The sequence below is a fragment of the Glycine soja genome, chromosome 20 (genome assembly GCF_004193775.1).
Source record: "Glycine soja cultivar W05 chromosome 20, ASM419377v2, whole genome shotgun sequence".
Classification (NCBI taxonomy): domain Eukaryota; kingdom Viridiplantae; phylum Streptophyta; class Magnoliopsida; order Fabales; family Fabaceae; genus Glycine; species Glycine soja.
Window position 1 is genome coordinate 48001734 of NC_041021.1, and position 16241 is coordinate 48017974.

The window sequence follows — 16241 nt, forward strand, 5'->3', positions numbered from 1 at the left end:
TATCTAATTCAATTAATTGAATAAAGTGTGAGTTATTATATAGATCCCTTGATACTTGTTTTTGGTTTTTATACACGGATAAAAAAAATAAACCTTACATCATATCACTGGACAAACTATATGTGAAAAATCATGCTCATGCACCTCCGATTAAATGCACAATGTGCATAGTTAGTTGGCTATTTTAGTTTGCTTGAAGCACAATAAGCTGCATAACTATAACCAGCAAAAGTAATTAATTTCACTATTTTGGACGCTTTCCTTTGTCTTGGAGGGCATTTGCATGTGAAGGTGGTGAATGCTGAATATATACCACGCCCTTATGATGCGTATGTCGTGGCTGGCTCTATTGGGAAATTTAGGATACGATGACTTGGGGTCAACATCAACATGAAAAGCATCTCCTTTTGATAGAAATATATATGCAGAAAATCCAGATAGCCAAGCCACTGACATAATGCCCCAGAAAACAAGTGTGAAAAAGAAAGGATGAAAAAAAAATAATGAAGAGGGGAAACAACCTAGATGGCAACCATAAAGTTCTAATGATGGGGATGGCCCCAAAAACCCAACTATGCAACTACCCACTCATCATAAGCTTTAATCAAATACCATGCTAAAAAAATCAATTCCTCGTTCTTCTATTTAATGAACTTCTAAGATAATCTAAGTAATTAAACTTTAGAAAGTGAACTCTCTGAAAAGCCTCAAAAGTTTAATTTCCCAGATTATACGTTAGCTTCGAGAGAAATTAAGGAAGTCAACAGATTTATATAGCCTTAGTTTTACTTATTTTTTCATCCCATTAATACTCAAAATGTTTATGGCAGACACTTGTTTATTCAACATGTTAATAGTTTATTCAAATGTACAGTGTCGTATGTCGAGAATATTGAAAGGAAAAACAAGATGTCATGTTAAAGGATTTTAGAGATTGAAATAAAACATGTCAATTATATCTAACCGGTTGGTTGGGCGCATTACACATGTATAAGGATGAAGGCAAGGTGGTTGATTGACCAACAAATGACTTTGTTCAGTAAAATTTTGAAAATAAGATATATAAGTCTACTGTTCCACCTTTATTCAAAGCCTAACATTCAAATCGTGAATCGACGATTGCTCAGCTTTTTTATTCTTCATTCAAATTGATGGATGGTAATTGGTAGCCACTGCCTCCACTTGTATTAAACAACTAGATGTCAAGATATGTCATTTGAGTTGGAATAAACTTAAGATCCAATATTAGCGTGAATTTGCTTAAATTTAAAATAAATGTTTTTTTAAAAATATTTTTTAAGAAGCAAATAGAATTCATGAATAGAAAATTTCTCAAAATAAGTAGAAAATAATTTTTTAAGCATAAACAGTTAACCAAACACATTAAAAACTTCGTACCCCATTGCCCAGAGGCTCTCCGCTATGCGAAGGTATGGGGGAGGGATATTGTACGCAGCCTTACCCTTGCATATGCAAAGAGACTATTTCCGGATTCGAACCCATGAGTAATAAGTCACCAAGACATTAAAAAAAATAAAAAATTGTTAATTTTATCAAACAAACATTTTTAAAAAAAAAATAAGTTTAAACAAAATCACCATTAACCAATCCCATCTCAAAATCGATTAACCTATGCATGCTATCGTATTATCCTAATGGATTGGGCTGATTATTTGCCCAAAGTTTTCTATTTTTTATTATTATTTGAATTTATTTATTTTCTAATGATTTTTTGCTGAATGATTGCTTGTTAAGGGTTAAGAATTGAAAGAAAAAAAAAAAAGTAGCAGCAGAATACATTCCCTAAGAAATACTTTCCATCCCCTCCCTGATCTCCCCTGCCATAGACAAAAAAATCTTATTTATTTAAACTGATTTTTTTTAAATAAAACGTTAGAGCTTAAGGATAGAAGACATTGGTGTGTTACATACATATCAATCTTAATTTTGTTGATGTGACTGTTAAATAAATAAATAGAGAGATCATCCGGGTCATGATGTTGCTTGCAAATCAGACTGCATAATGCCATGCCTTCAGGTTTTGGAAGGTGAAGCTTACTGTTACTGTCTTCACTTTGAGATGGATTGCAAAGGGGTTGTTGACAGTATTCATTCAGCAACCGAAGAATTTTCATAGTAAGGAGTTATTATTTCTTAGTGTTGCTCTCTTATGTCTAGTAATCAAACTTTTAGTCTTGGTTTTTAAGGAGACAAGCTAATGGGATTGCTTACGCTTTGATACTATATCTCGTCTAGTGATAATAATCATGTTTCCTCTTGTATTGCTCATTTGATTATTGATGAAATGGTTTAAGTTTGTTATTGTAAAAAAAAAAATGGTTAACCTATTTGGTCCGCAGAGACTTAAACTAACAATTTAATCATTCGTCCACAACATAATTACCCGACCAACCTGAAAATACATGAGCCAGGATTTGCCTATAGTAACAGCTCTAATTGGCAATTGTAAAGTTTTGATTAGTATAAGAGAGAAAACTTTAGAACAGAAAACATTCGACTTCATGTCACTAATGACTAAACAATTTTCTGTTTGCTATCAATTTCAACATCAAGTTCAAGAATGCCTCGCTAAAAATCCTTTGCTTAGTATAGAAGATAACTGGTTGCCCATATTAAATTCGTATTATGTGTACTCTCGGTTCGTTAATAAATTTAGCTTGATTGTTAATCCCACTTGTTGCTTTTACTGCATATCTCTTCTTGTTCTCTCTTTTTTACTTGAGGAAGAAACAATGAAGAAAAACAGAACATTATGATAGGACTAAACATGGGAGCAAGAGTGGTTGGTACCACATTGAACTGATGCTGAAACTCCAATTGTGAATGTATCTCGGTTCATATTTAATTATGGGTTAACGCAAAAATAAACAAAGTTATAATTTAAACTTTTCACTGGCTTTTCAAGTTTTATAATAGTTTTAACAAGGTCTGGCTTTTCCTCTGATTTAGGTCAACCAAGAAACCCTTGTGATTTTCTGCAATCAAAAGATATCCTCATGCTATTAAAAGAATTCAAGAAATGTAAATTATTAACATCCAAATTTAAAATCTATTTCTATTTGGATTTTGTAGCATGAATTCATTTGGAACCATGATCAAGTTGGCTGCAAATTTTGGAAGAACTTCGTAATTTAGGTCAAATTGTAGTTGATGTGACTCCGGCTCTATAAATGAAGAGTAAGTTGGCTTCCAAGGAATAAAGTAAAATGCCTTGAGTTTTATATAGTAAGATGTATTGTACATTTAAGAGTGGAGAAGAACATAAAGATGATTGATTTACAGAGTTGGAGCCCTCTCAACGGAGCCAGCAATCACAGTGAGCAGGTTATTACCAAAAGGGTCACTGAGATGTTTTGCTAAGTTCTCAACTGGACCTTCTCCAGTGACATAAGCTTGGAAGTAGAAACCAAGCATTGCAAACATTGCAAGCCTACCATTCTTAATTTCCTTCACCTTTAGAAGTGCAGCTTGGTCTGGATCCTTTGCTAGGCCCAATGGGTCAAATGGACCACCTGGATGAAGCTTGTCTTCCAAATCCTATAAGGAATAGGTCACTTTCAGTAAATCAACTGATGAATTTCTGTTAAAATATATGAATAGGGTGGTAATATGCATTCCCATCATGCACTTAACTGACTTAAGTATGAATCAAGAGAGTTCGTTTGAAAAAATAATAACCTTCCCTCAGTAACAAAAATGTTACATACCAGGCCATTAATTATTCTGTAGTACTCAGCACCACCCACAAGAACTATCTCAGCAACAACAGCAACAATAAGATTGATGGGGATGGGTTTCCCGAAGTAGTTCAACGTACCCCCATCAAGAAGCAAAGCTCCGGTCTGCATTGATTCCATGGAGAAGATCAGCTCAATGCAAACAACACAATCACAAATTTGCAATCAAGGCCGTTTTAAAATATGCTATGTGCTGACTGCTAAATTAAAAGCCTCTATTGAAAATCAAAATAGATTATTAGTTATCCAATAATCATAATTAATTTAAGACATGGTAAACAAAGAATGAATGCAAAAAATGGAATATGACATGGGTAAAATAAATGGCAAGGATGCTCAATCTGAAGGCAATAGAATGGTATTTGTTCATGGCCTTAACTCAAGTAAATTGGAGTTGTTTTGCTCATGGCAGAGAGAATAAGGGTCTTGTTTTGCAACTGCTCACAGAAGTGCTTCTAGCAAGCTGCAGCTTAGCATCAGGGCAACTTTTTTTTTTCTTCAATTTTACAGTTTAAGGCAAGGTGAAGTTTGGAAAATGTTTTAAGACCCAACAAAATTGTGCACAACATTTGATTTCCTAGTGAACTAAGAGTAGTGAATCAGTGACTAAATGAACTGATATAACAAACATAATTTTCCCATGTCCAACAGCTTCCATTTTAATTACCTCCTATCCAAAAGGAAACAAGAAAAGAAAAAAGAGGAAGCATTTTATCAATTACGATTAAAAGATATTAAGCATATTTTTGGTTTCGAGCAAGTGAATTTCTCCCTAGGAAGGAAGCATCAACAAGATGTACATGTTAAATTGAGGTATTCCTTTCCCTGACCATCTTTCAACTACTTTGCAGCAGATAGTATGTATAAGAAGTTAGAAATACCAAATACATGTATAATTGCAAAAGTTATTTACACAAAAACTTAGCTTAGAATTGTGTTATCAGGTATTTCTAAATACTTAATTTGTTGAGTCATAAAATCAGTGTATTAATGAATTTAACAGGGGTGACAATTGACAGATCTTGCAAACCTTGAACCAAACAGCCTCAGGACCACAGTTAGCTCCGTATTTGTTAAAGGCCTCAGGAATGATGAATCCAGCAGCACCAAGCATTGCCCATCTGGCATGAATCAACTCAAACGCCTGGTATCTGCATCACATCATCAGATAATCTAACATAATCTAACTCAGCATTTCAGTGTATATATAGATATCTAACTTTCTGAGTGTACATACTTGGCGAAGTCCTCTGGCTTCTTGCTAAGACCAAACGGGTCATAACCATAACTGCAGGCATGCAGATCAGCAAATCAAACAAAGCAACAAGAATTGAACACTATAAACATTCAGTAACATCAAGTTTTCAATAGTTCACATGTCAATGAGAGTTGTAGCATGAAAGAAAAGGAAACTAGAGAGATGAAAACACCATACTCTCCAGGCACTTCTCCGGTCAAGTACTCGGGGATCTCTGATCGGTCCAAGAGACCCTCAGGCAAGAAGATCCTTCTGTCAGGACCTGCCACAAATTGAAAGCAAAAGGTCAACAAGTTATGAAATTCAAACCCTCCTACTATAATACCCCGTGCTCGTACTTTCAGAAGAATTGAACCTCTTGACATATATATAATACCCTGCATCAGTTTCTGTCTTTATTTAAGCCACTAGGCATGGACTATTAAGTTGATACCCCTTTGGACATTATCTACCATCAACTTGTCTGTGTTTGGATAAGCATTTGCAAAATTTATTATGAATGAAACTGATTCTGATTTTGATTAAAATTGATTTTAAAGTGATGCGATTTGGTTTAATGAAACTTAGTATACTTTTTTTTTTTATCTAACTTGAAGTTATCTAAAGTAATTTCAGCTCAAAATTGATTCTAGACACAATCAATTTCTCAGTGTGAAACTAAACATGCGAGCATTTTCTTAAAATCATGATTCTGGATAATCTAACATGAATCCAAACACCCTATTCATTGTTAAGAAAAGAAAACGAGAATGTGTAGAAACAGATGGCCATTGGAGTTGGGAGAGTGACTCACCATACCACTTGGCGAGTTCCTCATTGGCGGGGGATACAGCAGCAGGCTTTTTCTTTGGAGGAGGTGGTGCTGCCTTCTTCTTGGAGAAAAGCGCAACGGTCTTGAAAGTAACAGGTGTAGACGGTGATGGAGCAGACCTGGTGGCGCCTCTCAGGCTCACGGGGTTTCCAAGCATTTCTGACATAGCTGCGGTGGAAGCCGCCAGGGAAGCCATGTTTTCGAAAGGTGAGAACGAAGAGGAAGATACTATATGCATGGTTTGGTGGACGTGCAAGAGCCACGTAGGATTCATGATCCTCAACTCTCATTGGTTTGCATGCAACAACAGTGTGTAATCCAATGCAATAATGTGATTGGATTTACCCTCACAGCTGGAAGATCATAGACCTTACGTGTGCTGCTCCTGGGCGTGTATTATGTTTGGATAATGTGGTTTATCCTATATATTATACTATATACCTATGTTAAACATGTTGTACATTAAGATATTCGTACAAAATAATTTATGCAAGAAACAATGATTAATTTTCTTATGAGACTGTGAGCCTACACACATAAAACTAATATTTTCTTTTTAATATAATTTATATTATGTTAAAAAACTAATAAAAATTTAACTCTAAATCAATTAATTAAAAAACATACATATCACTTATTTCAACCTTATTAGTAATATAACACATTTATTTTGTAACAAGGATTCATCCCATCCAGCTCTTCATTAGTACTTTTCTTCGCATTACCACTACGGCTCTACACAATATAACATCGTAACAGAGTAACGCTCACATGACTTTAGGATACACAATGCACAAAAGACAGTATGGACCCAAGCTTATGGAAAAAAAGAAGAAGAAGAAGAATAAAACAAAGTATGAAAGTCTGCAAACTAATAAATTTCTAATGAATTAGTAATATTATACCTAAATCTATTTAATCACATAAATGCAAACAAAAATGGCTAAACAAACATCTTAAGTTGAGGAAAGATAAGATGATCGCCTAAAATGCACCTAAAAGCTAAGTATTCACATGTACATTATAAAAAAAAAGTATTCACATGTATCCGTAGATATTTGTTAAAATATAATTTTTCTAACAATAAATAAATTTAGAAATAACAATTTTGAAACGTTTATTTATATAAAAAATAAATAACTTTGAAACATATATTTATACTAATAATAAACTAAAGCAACATAACATTAATATAATTAAGGATATTTAAGGGTACACCTTAAGATAGCTTAATTACTATCCGCTGGTCCTCTGTCCCCTTTAAATAATTAGGTAGAAAAAAATTATTCATTTTATTCATAATTACCTATTAAAAATGTTTGGTGGAGTTTGGATTTCCTTCTAATATGATAAATCTTATTATGTTTTGGGTGGAATGTTCATTACTTTCTCTGTTGTGGAATGGTAACAGAAGAGGATTCCGTCAAGGGAATCCATTGTCTCTATATTTATTTTAAATTTGTATTGAAAAATTAGGGTAAATTTACAATAGTAGGTTAATTTGTAAAAGAATTACGAGAATAAGTAGATATTGAAAATATTACACACTATAAATAAGTCATATTTTAAAATACGATTTTAAAATATTATAATTTAAAAAAATTACTAAAAACGTGTTTTGGATCACAACTTCAAGTATTATATATTTTTTAAGTAAAAATACTGAAGTTGTGTTTTAAATCAAAACTTCAAGCATTTTATATTAAAAAAAATGCTGAAGTTGTGGTCCACGTTAAAAAATATTGAAGTCGTGTCTTGGAAAAGTATAAACTCTTATTTTAATTTTTTTTTTATATAAAATCATATTTTAAAATATGACTTACTCATAATTTGTACCCATTCTTGTAATTTGTTTTAAAAATTAACCCACTCCTGTAAATTTGCCAAAAAATTAGCTTTGATGATTACTCAAGCTACTAATGAAGGAACTTGGAAGCCTGTTAAAATTTATGCTCAGGTGCCTCATATTACTCATCTGTTCTATGCAGATGATGTTCTTCTCTTCACTAAAGCAAAGGCTTCTCAGGTTAGAAATGTTGTTTCTGTTCTGGATAATTTTTGTAAAATGTCTGGTCTGAAAGTTAACATTCCAAATCTCGAGCTTGTTGTTCTATAGGGGTTCCAACCTCCAAAAGAAGAATTATGATGTCAATTTCTGGTATTCAATTTGTTAGTGATATAGGAAAATATTTGGACTTTCCAATGTTTATTGGTAGAGTGTTTTATCATTCAAAAGTTTGAAAACAGACTTGCTGCCTCTTTGAAAGGTCGTTTGCTTAATAAGCCAAAGAGGATTACTCTTGCTCAAATTTGTTCTCTATTCTCTTCCCCTTTATGCTATGAGTATTTATAAATGCCTGAATGGCTCTGTTCTAAATTGGATTCTATTATTAGTAATTTCATTTGGAAAGGTGGAACTGGTAGAGGTTGTCATCTTATCAGCTAGAAGAAAATCGCTAGGCCTAAACGATTTGGGGGGCTTGGGTTGAGAACGATGAGAGGAAGTAACACTGCCATGTTAGGTAAATTGATTTGGAGTCTCATTAATCATGGCCAGAAACTATGGCATTGTGTTTTAGTCCAAAAATATTGTCCTAATCAATTCCAGTCTCCATCCTTTGTTGCTCCTGTGGGTAGATTTTCCCATATTTGGTGAGCTGTTTATAAAACCTTTAAGGTGTTTCAAGCTGGCTTTACAATCAGGATAGGGAATGGTGCTTCCAGAGTCTGGTATGATAATTGGTCAGGAAAAGGTCCCTTATGTTTGAAAGTGTCGCATGTGGACATCCAGGACAGGGATCTTCGGATTATTGATCTGATCCAAGATGGAAAATGGAATCTAAATTTATTAGCTACTCCTCTAAATGATGAAATTAACAGATTGTTCCTTCAACCTCCCCTATAACTCATCCAGAGGTCCCTAATTCCTTTGGTTGGGCTGGCAGTAGGAATGCTCTTTTCTCTGTTCACTCTGCTTATGTTTGGCTACCAATACAGATGTTTCAATATACTTCCTCCAGCTGAACTTCAATTGGATTTGGAAGTTGAAGATTCCTCAGAGTGTGAAAGTTTTTTTATGGCAGATTTGACATCGATCTTTACCTGTCCTTTCTGAGCTGAACTATAGAAATAATATTTCTTCTTATACCAATCCGAGATGCTTACTGCACCAGGAAGATGTGATTCATTGCTTGCTATTATGTCTAGGGTTGAATTAAGTTTTTTATCTCCTTAAACTGAGCTTTCAACTTCCTAATTCTCATAATCGATTCAGAACTTATATTATGGTGTTCTTTTCCTTGTAAACTATCTAGAAAACTAGATGTAAGTTTATCTTTGAAGGTGCACCTTTTAGTCCGCATGCCATAGCCTCATCATCAGTAGCTCTAGCACTAACCATTTAAAAAGCCTTTTCTTTAGAGGCATTTCACTCTCATTCTTAGCATTTAGTTTGTTGGAGACCTCCTATTCAGGGTTCAGTGGCTATAAATGTGGATGAGAGTGTTTGTGGTGATCTTAAAAGAGTTTGATTTGGTTGTCTTATACGTGATTCTTTGGGTAATTGGCCTCATGGATTTGCAGGTCATATTCATGGAGATGAGGTAGTTCAAGCTAAACTAATGGGTATTTTCAAAGGTCTTCAGCTGGTTTGGGAGATGGGATTTCGGAATGTGATTCTATATTCTGATTCCACTTATGTTTTGTTCTTGATAAATAAAACCAATGCTCTCATTTTCAGCTTCAAGCTGTCTTTGCATTATACTGTTAAGAGAAGGAAATTCGTCATTTAGCCAAGTTTACCTTTGCTTATTGCGGATGCTATAACTTCATTCGTGATTAATTCTTTTTTGTTTCTTTTCTTTGTTTCCACTGTACCAAAAAAAAAAAAACTATCTATTTTCAATTAATAACAAATTTATCCACGTGAAAATATTTTATTGTTATCCCTAAATTAAGTTATATTTCAAGTCTCTTGTATTTATAATTATTCCCTAAGACGCTAAATTAGATATTTGATATATCTACATATATAAATAAAGGGATGACCCAAAAATATCATGCTGGTGGATATGGAGAATGAATCAAATCAAATTATTTTACTTTAATTAAATCTTTATTTTTAATGTTTTCCATCTCAATCATACAGATTGAAAGAAAAAAAGAAAAAAAAAATCATTCACAGCCGCTAGTAAAAGAACCTTGGAAAAGTTAAGGATTAGTGATAAGATAATAAGCATAAATGTTTGCAAGACTTATATGAATGAGATCAATCTTGCAGCCCAAACAAGAATTTATCCAAGGCCGGAGACGAAATGGTGGTTGCGAGCTGTTGGTGTTCATCTTCATCTTCATGGCTGCCACTGTCATTGCCACTGCATTCGAACTTGAAGGCAGCATCAACGTCACTGTCCCCGAAATGGAAATATCACGCATTTTCTGAAGCCTCCTCCTCCTCGTGTTCTCTCGTTCACAACAACCAAGACGACGACCTTCAAGCTCTCTTACAGATCCTTCCATCTGATTTGCATCACAATCTCCTCAATCAACCTAACCGCCCTCAACTTCTAGAGGTTCATCACTTCTCAATTTCATCGCCTACTTATTTATTTACTTACCGCTTCTCTTTCTACTCAACCTTTCCTTAATCGTTATCCATTAGGTTATTTTGGATTTGGGGCGTTTTCCAGAAGCGCGTTATCTAGGAAAACACGGAGGCCATTCTTTAAGGAACACTGAGGTAAAAGTATACCATGCACTTGCACTTCTCATTCAATTGTATTATTTATGTGAATGTGATGTCCAGAAATGTGTTGTATTGTATTGTGTATTTGTGTAGCTTAGGTAACAGTGAAGGAGTTGGAATATGCTGAACAAGCTGTTGGTGAATTTGGGAAGGACAATAGAGCTGGCATTGAGGGTACGTTACACCGAATATCTGCAATTAGGAGTAGGAATGGTCACATAGTTGGTTTGACCTGTCGAGTTGGGAGAGCTGTCACTGGCCAGATTGATATGGTTTATGATCTGCTTCAGTATGGGAAGAGCATTTTATTTGTTGGAAGGTATATAACACACTGTTCCCTGCTTGGTAACTCTTTCTTACTGATGTTTTAAGATACTATACTAGTTGAAATGTTGACAACAGGAACCCCTGAAATGAAATTAGTTTGATTCATTCATTATATTCGATAAGAAATAGTTCTGATATGTTTCTTTATCCTTGTCTTACTTTTGGTCTAAATGTCATGTCATTTGGTATTCTCTTAAAATGTAAAATACTTGATGTAATCCGTGTGCGTGTGTGTGGCATTGTTAATTATAATAAATAATCTAAGTTGTTCGTTTGGACGTTTTTTTAAAGTTATGTTAGGCATCAATCTAATAAATGCTAACTTAAAAGTCACTAATCATGGTGTGTTGGTTCATTAATCCAACAACATAGTAGAATGTTCAACTCAAAGATTCACTGTGCACAGTTTCTCAACAAAGATTTGATGTTTTTTTTTTCTTTTTCTCTTTTATCTCCTATAATTCGGATTCTCTCAGGCCTGGGGTTGGCAAAACTACTGTTATGCGAGAGATTGCTCGTGTACTGTCTGATGAGCTTCACAAAAGAGTGGTATGCCAATTTTTCAGCATCTTGCAGTATTCTTTCTTCCTCAAAGTACTTTTGTAGACTGGCTCATGTTTCAATAAATTCTTGCAAATTGGGTAGGTGATTGTTGATACCAGCAATGAAATTGGAGGTGATGGCAATATTCCACATGCAGCAATAGGTGGTGCACGAAGAATGCAGGTGCCTGAGCCATCAATGCAACATAGAGTGATGATTGAGGCAGTAGAAAATCACATGCCTGAGGTGATTGTAGTAGATGAGATTGGCACAGAAGCTGAAGCTCATGCTTGCCGATCAATTGCCGAGCGAGGAATCATGCTTATTGGGACTGCTCATGGACAGCAGCTTGAAAATATCATCAAGAATCCTACACTGTCTGATCTGGTTTGTTTTTATTTTTATATGGTTGTGCCAATAACATCTGGTTATGCCAATAACATCTAAGGGTGTGTTGGGAAAATGTTGGGTTGAACGTAGCCCACATTTTTTCCAATCCACTGATATACTTCTCCCTTTTGAGCTTTGGAATGCGTAAATGGACGTTTGGTGCCTTGCAAACTGCAAACCAAACAAACACTAAGACTTTTTAGTTTTTGCTTTCAAAGTCTATCTATTGCTTTCTTGGGTGTAAAAGGCCTTTAAGAGAAAAAAAAAAAAACTTATGATAGTTCACTGTTTGCTCTTATTTAACTGTTCCGTTAGTTTAATTTTAGTATTTTCATGTGAACATTAATGCATCATTATTGACCTGCAAGCTTTAGGGGGGAGGGGCAATCAAGTCATTATTGAGCATGACAAGTGTGCACTGAATTCTATTATGTATTTAAACTAATATTTGTAACTGTCTGTCTCTTTTAACCTTGCTTTATGGTCTGCATAAGTAGTTCTGTAGAAAAGGCTTGAAACTGAATCCTATTTTATGGTGTAAAAGAGTTTTCATTGACGTTTTAATTTTCAAAAGTATCCTGAAAAATTATATCACCCATTCAGTTCAATAAGCATTTAGTAGATTAATATTTGATGTTAAAGATTTAAAGATTTACTTGATTTGTGGAGCCATGAATCATTGTGCAATATAATCAACAGTAATATTCAAGATTCACCTCCATTTGCTTTATTAGATTGGCGGAATAGAAAGTGTTACTCTGGGAGATGCAGAAGCCAGAGCCAGAAATTCTCAGAAGACAATTCTTGAGAGGAAAGCACCTCCAACATTTGATTTCTTAATTGAGATGAGAGATAGACACTACTGGCTTACACATCAGGTATGTTAATTGAGCATATATTACTATGATAGTAACAATAGTCTTACTTATCCCACTAGGTGCAATTAGTTATATGGATCACGCGACCACATCAAACACCGTAAAAAACTAAATTATTAGGGATATTTATTATTCAACATGAGTCCCCTTCTAATAATTTCTTCCATTTTTTTTTCACACACACACACACATGTATATCTCCTGCTGATAAAAAAAAAAAAAAACACATGTATATCTCCCTCAACAGTTCCTTTTATGGCCTTATTACACATGCCCAAACTATGTTAACCAATTTTCTATCATTTTTTCTTTGGAGCCTTTTTTTTTCACTTTATACCTAGCCTGTATCTTGTGCATGCCATCTTCATTAATTTTCCATCGTTTATAATTTTGATCATAGATACTTGAGCCTAGAAATCTGTGGCTTAAAATCTTCTCTAATTTTTACTTTTAAGTCATTTTTCTCTTGTTTTTCATTAAAATCATAATGCATATATCTTGTCTTATTCCTACTCAAGCGAAAACCCTTTGATTCCAATGTTTGTCTCCAAAGCTCAAGTTTAGAGTTAACCTCTTTTGATTTCTCAATCAAAATTATATCATCTACAAAAGAGTATGCATTTGTGGATAATCTCTTATATTCTCCTGGTAATGTTGGAAATACTATCACTAGTACTTGAAAAATGTTGCGCAAGTGATTTATCTGAGAGACAAAATGGGTTCACTCCTTCCTATTACACCTTCCATTGCTACAAGATCCCAGCAATTGTGTGATAGATCACAGATGACATATTCCTTTACATTTTAGTGGCAAGTTATTTCAAAATCATGTTTTAAAACAATTTTATTTGAAGCTTTTCTTTCTTCGTACTAGTTTATATAAAGTCATTTTTGTTATTCATTTTAACTTTTCAGAATACATTACTATATTATCCAGCCATTTGAATATGAAATTTACATAACACAATAAATGTACTAAAATTCATGAGGGGAATCACTCAACTTAGAAGGTGGTATAGATGTTCTTGGTTCAAAGCTCAATGTGAATTTGAATCCCGTGCCTCATGATTTAGTGTTGAAGTTTTATTGATATTTTTTTTTGTTAATGACAATTACTCGAGCAGAATTATATGGGCCAATTAAAGGGCCAGGGAGGCTAGTTTCTGTTAATCATTAAAGGCATTGATAAGCTAAAATGTGAGTTGGTTTTAATTATGACTTCTTTATATCTTGTTTTCCTTTTGCAGACTGACAAAAGTGTAGATATGTTGCTTCGAGGAATAAGTCCACAGGTTGAGGTAATTCTTTAGTCTTGTAAAGCTTTTCTATTATTGTTGTTGTTTCGGCCTATACTCCGTAACACTTCTCATTTGTAATGGTTGCAAGTGATCATTATGCCTGATCTATTACTAACAAATTCCTGGATTAAAATGACCATTAGCTTTTTGGTTGAGGCCAGATGAAAAAGCTTTAAATTTTAATATTCAGTTTCCTCACTATTTAATAAAGAGCAAAAGTCATTATTAGCCTTCTGAGACTGGACAAACTTAAGTAACTATTTTCATAGAAATATAGGTTCGCGCCTGGCTTGTTCTTTTCTTCTTTGGTTTCTTCCCCAGTAAGTTTATATAAGTGTGAGCCAGAGTGAATGTCCATTCATACTTTCCAGAAGCCCAAATTTGCAATAATTACATGAATTTTGTCTTTGAACCTTTCTCTCCAAATTAATAGAAGCTACAGATACATCACTCTTTTCTAGATAAAAATTACACGGATATTATGAATGCCGCCTTCAACTTAACTTTAGGTTCCAAATATTTGGACTCTGGAGTAACATTCTGTAATTTGAAGAATTCTGTTCAAAGTTAATTTGGCGCATGCTTAAGTTGTCATATGGATGTTATTTTTCTTTTAAATTTGGTTCGTAGGCTCTGGTGCAATAATGTCTGACCAGTGTATAAGGAGCTTCTTATGGATCTTTTATATCATCTTTCCAGAATATTCATATTATGACTGATGATATCTCTAACTTTTTTTGCAGGTAAGAAAAAGAGATGAAAAATGTAAGGTCGTGATAGAAAAGTCTAAAGCATATGATAAATGCCAAATTTGATTTTCCCCTTGCCTATAATATAATTCATTTTGAAGCAGTGTAGGATTGTTAAATTGTTTAAAAACCAATTCATGTTTAAAGCTATAAAGGTGCTCAGGATTATGTAAATTATGTATTTTTTTTTTCATTGACATTACAATGTATATGTTTATATCTTCGCTTTGAAGTTACATCCATGTGTTCTTCTTTCTTTACCTTATTGTTCCGGATATAAACAATTTAGAACATTACATCCGATTATACCATGAGGGGAATCACTCAACTTTTTTGCTTCTGCCAAGATCTTCCCAGCCTGTTCCATCTCAACAGCATTTGAATAAGCACTAGCAAGAACAGTATACGTGTAGCCATCCGGTCTAAAACCCCTCATCATCTCTATAGGTGGCAAAACGGTCTACCTGTCCAATGTATAATGGATTGGGTCAAAATAGCCAGGGTTTAATTTGGACCTAAATAATAAAACCCAAGTCCCGTAAAAGTCCCTTTTTTGTGGGCTTTTAACATGTTTTGCAGAAGGAAAGTATCAATTCATTGAGAATCTTATTCTCTCTAATCTCCTTAACCAAGTCCCACATCAAGTAAACCACATTGTTTTATGAAAAATCCAGTGTGAGGGTAAGGGTTAGAGTGAAGAATTGGTAAGTGAATGTTGGCAACAAAAATGGCACGTGAGGCTCGTGCGAGTATCCACCTCCTCATTCTTCTACTAAAAAGCATGTTGATGCAGGCGATGTTTCTTCTGCCTTCTACTTCTTTCCCACTGTACGGTGTAACCTAAATCCCACCTTTAATGACACCTTCTTCTTCCTCCTCACTGTAAAGTGCAACTTAAATCCCACAATGAAATCGTTTTCTACCTTTGGGAGGTAATTTGGACTGGGAATGCACTTGCTTTCCATGTTTGGATGAGCATTAGCAAAAGTGACTTTGAATTAAATTGATTTTGGTTGAGATTGATTTTGAAGTGATGTAATTTATGTTTGGATGTTTCTATTATAAAATTAAGTTAGAAATAAATTTATTATAAAATTTTCAATCTAGTGTGAAAGCTATGCAAAATTGTTTTAATTCATAATCAATTTTAAACCTCTAAAATCTTCTCTCAAATATGTGAAAATTCATCTAAAATTAATTTTGAACTTTGGAATTAAATTTTGTAATGTGAAATCAAACACACACTAGTTGCTTTCTATTATCCTAGTTATTTCCTCTTGCAACAACATTGATTGATTGCAGCCTTTTAAAACATTTTGTGCAAAATAAAAATAAAAGTTAAATTAATAAGAAAGTTCTAAATTATTTAAGAATTTTTAATTAGATTTTCAAATTATAAAAAAATTGTAATTGGGCTTCTAATTTTTTAGTTATTATTAATCGAGACTTTAAGTTTTATATACCACAAATTGTCATTTTCTCACA

General features: G+C 33.8%; 2 protein-coding genes across 2 annotated transcripts; one reads left to right on the plus strand and one right to left on the minus strand.

The window, feature by feature from the left end:
- Positions 1 to 3194: 3194 nt before the first annotated feature.
- On the minus strand, positions 3195 to 6050 carry LOC114403920 (chlorophyll a-b binding protein CP26, chloroplastic-like). Its single transcript, XM_028367150.1, has 6 exons — positions 5810 to 6050; positions 5194 to 5278; positions 4996 to 5046; positions 4789 to 4909; positions 3729 to 3863; positions 3195 to 3558 (listed from the first exon to the last, which is right to left on the minus strand). The coding sequence occupies exons 1-6, from the start codon at positions 6021 to 6023 to the stop codon at positions 3298 to 3300; spliced, it is 867 nt and encodes a 288-aa protein (XP_028222951.1). The 5' UTR covers positions 6024 to 6050; the 3' UTR covers positions 3195 to 3297.
- Positions 6051 to 7753: 1703 nt separating this feature from the next.
- Positions 7754 to 15016, plus strand: LOC114401660 (uncharacterized protein ycf45). Its single transcript, XM_028364236.1, has 9 exons — positions 7754 to 7853; positions 10107 to 10398; positions 10488 to 10565; positions 10670 to 10890; positions 11375 to 11447; positions 11544 to 11828; positions 12566 to 12709; positions 13957 to 14007; positions 14751 to 15016. Exons 1-9 carry the CDS (start codon positions 7777 to 7779, stop codon positions 14820 to 14822), a joined length of 1293 nt encoding a protein of 430 aa, XP_028220037.1. The 5' UTR covers positions 7754 to 7776; the 3' UTR covers positions 14823 to 15016.
- The last annotated feature ends 1225 nt before the right edge of the window (positions 15017 to 16241 follow it).